This window comes from Hippoglossus hippoglossus, chromosome 14 (genome assembly GCF_009819705.1).
Source record: "Hippoglossus hippoglossus isolate fHipHip1 chromosome 14, fHipHip1.pri, whole genome shotgun sequence".
NCBI lineage: Eukaryota > Metazoa > Chordata > Actinopteri > Pleuronectiformes > Pleuronectidae > Hippoglossus > Hippoglossus hippoglossus.
This window is the reverse complement of record NC_047164.1, coordinates 21731444-21743135: the sequence shown is the minus strand read 5'-3', so window position 1 is coordinate 21743135 and position 11692 is coordinate 21731444. Positions and strand designations below refer to the sequence as shown.

At 40.1% G+C, this 11692-nt stretch overlaps 1 protein-coding gene across 2 annotated transcripts; it reads left to right on the top strand.

Moving 5' to 3' along the window:
- Positions 1–602: 602 nt before the first annotated feature.
- Positions 603–11276, top strand: hnrnpl (heterogeneous nuclear ribonucleoprotein L). 2 transcript variants are annotated; one of them, XM_034607386.1, is made up of 15 exons: positions 603–709; positions 1236–1354; positions 2168–2405; positions 2954–3039; positions 3204–3300; positions 3402–3474; positions 8076–8111; positions 8352–8420; positions 8507–8757; positions 8968–9089; positions 9186–9387; positions 9474–9531; positions 10301–10357; positions 10893–10988; positions 11115–11276. In XM_034607386.1, the coding sequence occupies exons 1-15, from the start codon at positions 626–628 to the stop codon at positions 11171–11173; spliced, it is 1647 nt and encodes a 548-aa protein (XP_034463277.1). In that variant the 5' UTR covers positions 603–625; the 3' UTR covers positions 11174–11276. The 2 variants fall into 2 exon arrangements, with proteins under 2 accessions (XP_034463277.1, XP_034463278.1); XM_034607387.1 differs by lacking the exon at positions 10301–10357 and having other exon boundaries at positions 639–709.
- Positions 11277–11692: the final 416 nt, after the last annotated feature.

Sequence of the window (11692 nt, the reverse complement as noted above, 5' to 3'; positions counted from 1 at the left end):
TTGAAAGCTGTCCATCTTATGCACAGTACATTAGAGTAAAGTGACAGTGGGGCTGGTTAGGTTTCGTTCTATAAAAAAATTGTCAAAAGTTCTCAGATTTTGCTTGTTGTCCAAAATGTTTTCAACCCTGGAAGATGTGATACATGTAATATGAATGATCAGGGTGAAGGCCACCCTCTGAAAATAAATCAATGGTTGTTCTAAATAATGTTGGTCTAAATACAACAACTACTGCTGCATTAGTACAAATGATATGCTCTCATGTCTAAAACCAAAGACATCAAATTATATAATGCAAAGTCTTAAATCAACGACAGTAGATACAAAAAATGCAACATCACTTAGGCAAAAGAAAATGATAAAAGAAACACAAGTTATAGCAGAAAACTATCAAAAATAAGTGGCAATGTTAACTGTTCATTAAAAAGCCGTGATGCGATCACAATGTTTGATCACCACTGAGTGTTCATGTGTGGAAGATTTATAATTATTTGAATCTTTTTTGCACAATTTGCATAATAAAATCGGAGTTTGGGGAAAACGGGTGTCTCGAGAAAGGTGTGGAATAGAAATTCGTTTTTCCCACTGCCCGTGAAGGCGGCAGCGCTCGGGCAGACAGGACAACATGGCTGCTGCTGCGGGCCGATACTACGGAGAAGGTGGCAGAGCGACGAAAAGACAGAAAACTGAGGACGGAGGGATGACGACGGTGAGGCCCTCCGGTTTGTCTTTTACTGTCGTGAGATGCTGTGTTAAAATGTGCCAGGTTTTGCTTTTCTAAGAGATGAATTAAGCTTGAAAAAGGGATGCTGGTCTCGCCGCTAGCTAAACTGAAGAAGCTAACTAGCTCGATAAGTTAAACCAGTTCTCCTGTATGCTGGTCAGGCCATAAAGAGGGACAGGCTCTAATAGAAACATATTAGAGTGGTTACGGGGTTTATCCAGCTGTCTCACTAAAGATAAGTTACTGAATTATATGTTTATGCCTTTGTTTACGGACAGGGAACATGTTAAAGGTCTTCATAACATGATTAATATGAAGATAGTGTCGGGTTTTCCGCCCGTTATCGTTCCTGACGTTGGTTGCTAACGTTGATCTTCTATAACCTGATACATATTATGAAACCAAATGATTTGGGTCACAGTGTTCACATCTCCAGCCGCTGCTCCGAGCCCTTCTGTGGGCGGTGGAAGTATTTTAAGACCCCACAAGCGTCATCTTGTTCCGTTTTCAGGAGAGCTACGAGGACCCTCACAAACCGCTGCCCTCCCCGGTGGTGCACATCAGGGGCCTGGTGGACGCGATCATGGAGGCCGACCTGGTGGAGGCCCTGCAGGAGTTTGGTGCCATCAGGTAATAGCAGGCCACTTAAGACCCCTGTGTGTCTCACGTTCTCTCTGTGTTCTTCAGTGGTGTAATTCTTACGCTTTCCAGTTTCATAGTAACCACGAACTGACCCTCACAGAAAGCCCCACTGTCAGCGAATCAAGCGTTTCACTGTGGTGGTTGTGGGAGAAAACATAGTCAGCCATGAAGGACTATTATTATTATTATTTGCAGTCAGACACTAGACACTTTGTAACTCGTCTGTGCTGTGGAATGCCACACATGTAGTTGTCTGGGACCATAGATTGTGGTCTGGGACACTATCTCTCTCTCTCTCTCTCTGTTTCTCTCTCTCTCTCCCGCTCTCAAAATTACAAACACATTGACAATGGTCACATCAGTTAACTCAGAGTGGGTTAAAGCAACACCATTTGGTCCTGATCACAGTAGTCACACAGGATTCCTTACAATACTAGGTGTGAACAGTTTTTTTGTTATAAATCATTCCACTAGTGATCAGATCATTTGGAACATATGTTCGTGACATATATTGCACTTCTTACCATCCTGTGTTTTTACATTGTCTTTTTTGGTAGTTTTTCCCCACTCTTGCTGATTAATGGCAGATGATGTTGCACCTTGCTAGGTCTAAATAGAGCCAGTGAAACTCAAAGCCTAAACTATGAGCTGTTCTAATAAATGTAGTTAGGTAAAGGCAAAATCAGTTCCATCGAGTTGCTCAGGATTTTAAACATTTATATAAATGATGCTTTTTATAGATGAAGCATGGTTAATTGACTCGGTCAATAGTAATTTTTGTCTTGAAATATTTATTTACAGCTTTGTGGTTATGATGCCCAAGAAGCGCCAGGCCCTGGTGGAGTATGAAGACATGAATGGCTCCTGCAATGCTGTTAACTATGCCGCAGAGAATCAGGTTTACATAGCAGGCCACCCTGCCTTCATCAACTACTCCACCAGTCAAAAGATCTCCCGGCCAGGAGACGCAGATGACACGCGGAGCGTCAACAATGTGCTGCTGCTCACCATCATAAACCCCATCTATCCTATCACCACGGTAATGTGATTATGAAAACAATCATTGTGTACCACAATAGCTTCACATAATAATTTCTATAGTATTGTGCTAATTGGTGTACAATACTGTATAATTACGAATTCAGACCGAATCATTCATCAGGCCACCGTACTTTAAGCTTTGTTTGATTTGAGCAGTGATTGAAACTGACTTTATGAATAAGAAAGGGACTAGGTTCATTTAATTTACTGCTATTTGGCTGGAAGTACTAGTGCCAATATAGCCATCAAACAGTACTATAAAGGGGGATTGGTGGCTTTTGTGGTATTTCAGTGTGGTTTTAAAATGCAGATGTCTTTTTTTCCACACAATATTCTAAACACAGGTACACTGAATTTCATGTCCACCTTGATATTAATAAATTATGTTTTTATTGCAAAATATAGTAACTTGGTTTTAGATAGCAATCACCAGCGCAGGATGATTTAGTGTTTGGTTGTGTATTAAAATTGAAATGTCATATGTGATGTTTGTATAAAGAGTACTGACAAAATCTAAAGTGTAAATGTATACGTGTGCTCCTGCAGGATGTGCTCTACACCATTTGTAACAACTGTGGTCCTGTGCAGAGGATTGTCATCTTCAGGAAGAATGGTGTTCAAGCCATGGTTGAATATCCTTTTTAAGAACTACTGTATTTTTTTACTGGCCACGATTCTCTATATTTGGATCCACTATGATTCTATAACAAGCTGACATTTAGGGATACTTGATTGATGATTTATTTGAATTCAGACTTCCTCTCATAATCAGATCTCCTTAACTTGCTGTTGCCACATTTGATTCGGTCCAAAGTGCCCAGAGGGCTAAAGCCTCTCTGAATGGGGCAGACATCTATTCTGGCTGTTGCACTCTGAAGATTGAATATGCCAAGGTGAGTCTATGGCAATATCTAATCCATCTTTGTACCAAGAGAATAAACATTAGGTCTTACTGAGAGGAAACTATTTTAAAAAATGTTTTTGCAATTCACAGCCAGCACGCCTTAATGTCTTCAAAAACGACCAAGACACGTGGGACTACACTAACCCCACCCTGAGTGGCCAAGGTAACATGCAGCCCCCAAGCCTTCCTTCTCCCATTTTTCTTCTTCTTTTCCTCTCATGCCACTGTATGGGAGGGTTAGGGTTGTCTGCCTCCGGGGGCACTGCCTCAGATCACAGATGTTCCACATGCCTATTGACTATGTGTTCATAGGCAGTATTCCTGTGATGCCTTCACAGTCTTAATGCATTTTCTCGTCACACTGCAGGCACAAAGTAAGGGCATGAGGAGCAACCTCAAGGGCAGCCAACTTCAGTTACAGTGTCATGCATGTGTACCGCTCAAAGCAACCGTCACAGTAGCATATGCAGGCACACCATTCTTCACATAGTTTCACATTCCCTATAGAGCATGCCACAGCTGCACAGCTTCACGTCCCTGCCTACCCTCATCCAGTAAACACTAAAGACTATCACACCTTTTAGCATCCTTTCAAACATAGTGGAGATTTTATAGCTGAAGTTAGACATTGCACTAGCCAGCTGAGTTGACTTTAGAGACAGCTAGACATGCCTCTGGTTAAAGGTCCCATGAAATGACCCTTGAGATGTGAATTGTTTCCCAGGCATTGATGTGCTCTACATGTATTTCAACATGAAGGTTGACCTGGGATTGAGGGCAGGTGGTGCATAAAGCTGTCATCAGGTGTCAACTACTTATTATGGAGCAAAAGAACATTCTGCATTTCATGGGACCTTTTTGGTGTAAAATATATATTACAAACACACTTCATGGCATCTACATCATTCAGCTTTCAAATCTATATTTAAAATGTGTATTGTTTTTAGAATCATTAATGAACTTTTAAGAAGATAGATCATAGTGTGTATAAATATAATTTTTGTTATTGGGTGCTTTCTTGATTATAAAGCGAAAACAAACATTCATAAATCAATGTTTTGATCTTTCTGAAAACTCCATCAGCCACTTGGCACATTATGGCCACACTTGTATGGCCTAAATACTGGTTGAAATACAGGATACTGCTAAATGCAAGTAGACCAACTGTAATGTAATTAGATTTTCACTGAAGTATTATGTGCTCGGAGCCTTGTTCCTACTCAAACCTCATTCGAGTATTAAACATTTTCTTCAGATTCGTTGTGGACCGCAGTAGAAATTTGCTGGTGTGTTTAAATGTATTTCATTTTTCTTTTCTTTTTTCGTCGGATACTCTAAAAGATGTAATTGTTTCTCTTGTACACAGCCGGTACATGTACATTGCAGGTTTCATACAGGTGTTTGACATCTCGTCCTCTCCAGACATTTCTTGGTATTCTAGTTTGTGCTGCCTTACGAACCAGAGGTACTCCTTGTGTCCTCACTGTGCAATCTCATACAGGCTTACCTCAACTTCTACAGCGACAGTATAACAGCAGCACCCACAGCTAAAGTAAATCAGCTCTGTGGCTCACATCGGACACAGTGGGGCAACAAACACCGGAACACAACTTCAACTCTGTACTTCCTTATTCCAAGTCCATCATCACCCCTATCTTCACCACCTGACATGGGAAACCGCTTTATTTTTGGTGTTGGACAGTAGACACCATTTCAAATTGAGGGACAGAAATATTCCAAGACCACGCAAACAGACACCTTGTATATCCACCACAGACTGACGATAGTTTGATAAGCATCTACCACCACCTCTCATCCAGTGCAGCACATCTGCAGAGCCCTGAGGAGTCGCCACTTTTGACACAAAACATTGATGATGAGGGCTGGAGTCATGCGTGTGGTCGTTTCTGCCACGCCTCTTAGCCCTCGGGATGTGCCTGCCATAACACAACCACAGGGAGCAACAGAGGAGTTTTCAGACACACTCAGCCTGACCAGGGAACAGATGACATCACATACTTGGGGCAATAAACAAAAAAGACGCCATTCTCTTTCTCAGATGCTAATACCGCTCGTCTCTGCCATCCTGTGCCGAACACAACATGACAACACAACGAGCTGAATATCCGCGACAACACACAGAGCTGAACCACCACGACAGCACATCGTCACTAGATGCCTTTTCAAATAAGCAAGCATCATGTGAACGCCCATTTTTACACAAGAAGAAATATCCACAGGGGGGCCCCATGAAGACACAAGCATCAAACACCTATCAAGCATATAAGCACAGAGGCAAACAGATTACAATCCTTTCGCAACGCTTCCTACATTTATGGACTCTGGTGTTCTGTTTTTCCTTGTGCCTTCCTCCCCATTTCCCTCCTCTCTGTGCTGTTCTTGTGTTGTTCTGCGTTATTTCATTTACCCTTTTTTAAATATTTTTTTGAACTGGCCCATAGTGATACCTTTAACGCCTCCCGTGTGATGCAGGTTTGGCTCAGTGTGTCTATGGACTGACAGCCCACTCTGAAATGGTGCAAATGTCCCGCTTTGTGATCAGAGCACGGTAAGCTGGAAATGAGCCTCGATTAGCAACTTTCAAAACAAACTGGCAGCAAGTCAAAACCAAGCTTGGACCATGGGTGTACTTTTCTTCCTGGTGGTGGGGATGCAAGGAAGGACAGAAGAAGGAAAGGACTGAGGAGGGAGAATGAGTTGAGGCTGGAATCAGAGGTATGCGGGTAGCACCCTTGCTGAAGACTGCCCCCTACCTGCCCACTGTGTCCCATGCTCCATGTGTGGTGCTGTAAGTACTTGAAAGAAATGAATGAATAATCTGACTGATGTGGGAGAAAAAAACAACTTGTTGCCATCATGTTCTCTTGTGACCTTAGTAACACCAGCAAATAATAGATGTAGGTAAATTATTTACAAATTTTGGAGTCCTTTTTGCAACTTCCCATTTGAAATTATAGTTACAATATTCAAAGAATATGTAAAATTTATGGCAGTGTGATTACACCACATTGTGTCCGTTAACCAAGCACCTTAGTATTTCTGGGAATGAGCTTGTGAGTGGTTGAGTAATCGTAAGTTTGATTTATAGATAAAATTAAGTGCGTTTGGAAAGCTGTACATGGATTGTACCGTGTTGGAGCAGTAGTGGCACTTCAGATGGATTTTCAATGTAAGCTTTTATTTAACTGATTTAGATATGGGTTTTAGTAACACACATTGTTATTGTGGTGGCACATAATAGTGACATTATCTGTTACCACAGGAGGTTTTGTTTGCTGTGGATGGGTGTGTGGGCTTGTTTTGATATGTGTGTGGGACTTCAATCTCAACACAACGGACAACATACCATGATGAAAACACTGATTCACCTAACACTTATGAATTAAATTTGGGTGTCAATAAGAAAACATGTTTGCTGATAGGCCACTATATTTCTGGTTTATAAACCTGCTGAGTGTAACAATATAGTTGGGCACATCTGTCCTACTTAAATCAATAATGTTTTTATCTTGATTATGGTTGGGCAGCATCTTCTGATGGTAGCTTAAGCGTAGATGTTGCATCAAATAAATTGTGAACACTTTAAAGGGCACAGCCAAGTTTTTTTCAGACGACTTGCACCCTACACTAATGCGGATATTTTGCAGAAAACATTTTTTGTCTGGATTTGGGCCGCTTGCCCACATGCATATGGCGTTTTGAATCACCAAAATGTTTTTACAAATGCATTTCAAATTGCAGACTTTCAAAAACTCTGGTTTCTATGTGCCTGTGTGAAGAAGTAAAATCGTCTGGGAAACGATGCTGTCACAGTTTACATAGCGCTTTCCCAGTGTTGCTTTGTAATGAGCATTTGCCAGAAATGACAACAACAATGGCAGCTATATACCAGTTGACATGAGTATAAGCTAACTGAGCATGCTCACAATGTTCTTCTCTGGTATTTACTTGCTTGAGCATTTGTAGTCATTTTTGTATTCTTGTCTGAATGGAGACATTTTGTTACACGATTGTCACATAGACATAGCTTCTTTTTTTAAGTAGGGGAAAATGTCTGTTCAAAAAATATCTACAGTAGTGTAGACAAGGTGGATGTGCTTTAAACAAATCAGTGTAGATGAATAGACTTGAATAAACATCAATTGTGGAGACTCGTGAGGCAGAAAAGTGTCAATACCCACAGGTCAGACTAAAAAATATTTCCCTGTTTTAATATTTACTGCTGATTATAGTCAGCTAAGAGTAGATTGTTGATCTGCTAAACTTCAGAAAGGGCCTCTAAAAGAACATGGATGCTGATGCACAGAATTCAATCTTGGTTTTATCAAATGGAGCTTTTAATTTTTTTCTCCACAGAGCTTTTAATTTTTCTTTTAAACATATAATTTACTTATACATGTGAATATTTTAATTTTCCTGATGAATTTAAGCCAGTTTACAATTCTGTTTTAATTTGTTTCCCCTTTAACACTGTATTCTAGTTTAAATGCTTGATGTCTTGTCACTTCTGATGTGAAACCTGTGTCTTATCCTGATTTGTTGTCGTAGTTTCCAATAAAACATGCTTAGACTGCAGGTGTTGCTCATAACATTGATGCCTATTTTAATCTCTGATCCTCTCCATGAATGTTTGTTCCAAATATTTTCTAAGATATAAAGAAATGTGTTGATACATTTTTGCCAAAATTATAAAATTTCAATGTTAATTTTGGATTTGACATGTGTATGTATGTACCTGCACAGATGCTGATGGTGAAGGCAATTGGAACAATTCACAAGGTGTGTGTTTGTATTAGGATGGCAGATGTAGGAGGTCTCGAAAGCTATCTTTCAAACTCACCGTTTAAAAATCTCCATTATGTCACATTAATTTAGCAAAATAGAGCTTGCAGGTTTTTCTTTTACCTCATTAGATGTTAGTTCCTTTTGTTGCATGCCAATCACAGTTCTGCACCTTATCACAATGTAGCTCATGTAATTTAATGGTTTGATAGGCAACTTTTGTTTTCCCCATTTTAGATCCCAATGGCAATCCAAACAAACGGCAGAGGCAGCCTGCCCTTCTAGGAGACCACCCACCTGATTATGGTAAGTATTCAATAAATACAGTGGTCTTGCATTAAGAATGGTGGATAACACCCTAATACTGTATCTTTACCTTTTCTTTAATTAAGGTGGTCCTCAAGGAGGTTATCATGGCTACAATGACGACAGCTACGGCCCCCCTCCTTCCCACCGCATGGGGCAAGGGATGGGTGGGCGTGGTCGCGGTAGCCAGCGCTATGGCCCTGGATATGGACCACCGCCCCCTGAGTACGGTCCTCATGCTGACTCCCCGGTTCTTATGGTGTATGGCCTTGAGCCCTCCAAGATCAATGCTGACAAGGTCTTCAACATCTTCTGTCTCTATGGCAACATAGAGAGGGTAAGTAAAATGGAGCCTAACACCCCCTGAAGCTCTACTCTTAAGATACCAAATATTGATCACTGTAGTTGGAATAGTAACAAAATACACTGTTCATTGAAATGATGGGTGGAGTAAAAGATGAAAGGTTATGCTACCAACAGTTCTCCATCAACAATTTTATGATGAAGTTGTTTATGTGTAGTGAAGCTGGATGCTTCTCTTCTTCAGGTTAAGTTCATGAAGAGTAAGCCCGGAGCAGCAATGGTGGAGATGGGAGACTGCTACTCTGTGGACAGAGCAATCACTCACCTCAACAATAACTTCCTTTTCGGACAGAAACTCAGCGTTTGGTAAGAGCTGCACAAAATATTACAGGATAATAGCATTGACTATTAAAAAAACTAAGAAGATTCGGTGTATGACTTCTGGCTGTCTTTCCTTGGCAGTGTGTCCAAGCAGCAGGCTATCGTGCCAGGACAGTGTTACCAGTTAGAAGACAACACCAGCAGCTTCAAAGATTTCCATGGCTCCCGCAACAACCGCTTCACCTCCCCAGAGCAGGCAGCCAAAAACCGAATCCAGCACCCCAGCAATGTCCTGCACTTCTTTAACGCGCAACCTGACATATCTGAAGAGATCTTCAACCAGGTATGGAAATCCTCCAGGGTCATCCCTGTGAATGATAGATTTTCTACAAACCACCTTCTCACATTTTCACTGGTGTGTCTTTCTAGGTGTGTGATGAACTCGGTATTAAGGATCCCACAAGTGTGAAGCTTTTCTCTGGAAAAAGTGAGTAATTTGTTTTTGTCATGAATGCTATTTATGATTCTATGTGTGACGGATTGTGATTTGTTGTGTAAAGCACTTTCAGGTAGGACTGTAAAAACACTACATAAATGCTGTCCATTTACAATCCATATAGCGTTTCTATATGTAAAGTGCAGGGATGGGGATGATTGCTAAGCTAGCTTTACACTCAGTCTGTATGTTGGCCTAACAGTTCCTATGGTATATGCAACACACTATCACTTGTATTTAGCTTCAACTGATCCGCATGATTAAAAAAATCACATCAAACCCCCACGCCATCATCTAAATCTGGCATACTAATCAAATTCTCTTGTATACAACTGTAATTTGGGAGGGTTATATCATTAGCATTAATATTCTTCACTGTTCAATCAATCAGACTTTATTTGTATAGCACTTTTCATACATGAAAATATGTAGCTCAATGTGCTTGACACAATTCCCCCCACCACCCCTTGTCCCTGTGCCACCCCACCATCTACCCACCCAAAGCCCAAACACTTCAATAAAATGAAGTAACTAAAAAAGAACATTGCAGGAACTGTACTGAGGAAACACTATCAGAATTGAGGAAACACCAGGGGCAGGATAAGAACTTAAAACTAAGATGATAGAATAAATAAATACATACACACATACGTACGTACGTAAGCAGTAGGTAGATAAGAAAAGTTTACTTAAAAACCTGACTGAAAAGTTAGGTCTTCAGTTTGCCTTTAAAAATATCAACACTATCTGCGGCCCTCAGGTCCTCAGGCAGGCTGTTCCACAGACGAGGACCATAATACTGAAAGGATGCCTCACCGTGAGTTTTTGTTCTTACCTTGGGAATAATTAAAAGGCCACTGCCAGAGGACCTCAGGGTCGAGATGATTCCTAGGATGAAAGCAAATCTGATAGATAGCTAGGACTAAGACTAAGAACTAAGAGCTTTATAAACAAGTAAAAGAATTTTAAAATCAATTCTGAAGCTCACAGGTAGCCAATGCAGAGACTTTAAAATTGGTGTAATGTGTGCTCTCTTTCTGGTCTTTAATAATAATTGCAGTTGCGCAATATTTGACTTGGTAAGACCAGAAAGTAAAGCGTTACAGTAGTCAATTCTGCAAGTAATAAAAGCTTGTGTTAGTGTCTCTGTTGGCTCGAGAGAAACTGTTATACCAGATGAACGTCAAATAAATGTTTTTTTAAATTTTATATATATATGATAGATTCTATGAATGGGCTGTCTTTTTGTTTATGTTGAGGCTTTTTCAGATCTGTTTAGTTGAGTGCATTAACACACAGTTGAGTATAATCCATTGTGGTAATTTAATCAGTTGTCTTGTGTGGCACAAAAGGTGAGCGAAGTTCATCCGGCCTGCTGGAGTGGGAATCCATCAATGACGCTATGGAAGCCCTTTCTCTGATGAACCATTACCAGATGAAAAACCCTAGTAAGCACTCATCTCATTACATTAACATACCAACACAGTCATGTACATTTGACTACATACTGTTCATTTTACATTTTGTCTTCATAATGTATTTTAAAATGTTTCATATTTTTGTCTCTGTTACAGGTGGGCCTTACCCTTACACACTGAAGCTGTGTTTCTCCACTACACACCATGCCAACTAAATACTCTCCCTTCAAGCTATTTGTAATGTTTTGTGTCTTTGCATAGTTTACTGCAATTCAGTTGTCACATATTAAACATTCAACCAGTGATGACCAAACCTAGGATTGATGTGCTTGAACTGGTTTTGTATAATTTAATTTGAGTTTAATCATGTTTTTCAATCCGTTTGTTTATTTTGTATGTTAACACGATATTGGATTTGAATCACTGCACACTAACCCAAATATAACATTTAATTATGGGCCTGTTATTGGTTTATAAATAAAGTTCATAGTCACCAATATGTAGTCATTGTCTTTCAGTAAACAGTACTATGAGTATTACTTTGGTTGTGTTTACTTAATTATCTAAAGCTTTTTTTAAATATATATATCAGGAGAAGACCTAAGCCTGCATCAGACAGAGGCCACATCCAGACACTGGTTGTGAATTAGCCCTATGCTGCATTGCTTTTAGAAGTGCTGGGTTGATAAATTAACTTACCTAATATTTATTCTTTGAGTAATTGGCAGCACACC

What these genes read in the sequence shown, in the direction of transcription:
- hnrnpl (XM_034607386.1), top strand. Translation starts at nt 626, where the DNA reads ATGGCTGCTGCTGCGGGCCGATACTACGGAGAAGGTGGCAGAGCGACG. An exon ending in CAATTGGAACAATTCACAAG is followed by an intron (nt 8,112 to 8,351) that starts GTGTGTGTTTGT and finishes TCCCCATTTTAG; the next exon opens with ATCCCAATGGCAATCCAAAC. An exon ending in TACTGAAAGGATGCCTCACC is followed by an intron (nt 10,358 to 10,892) that starts GTGAGTTTTTGT and finishes GTGGCACAAAAG; the next exon opens with GTGAGCGAAGTTCATCCGGC.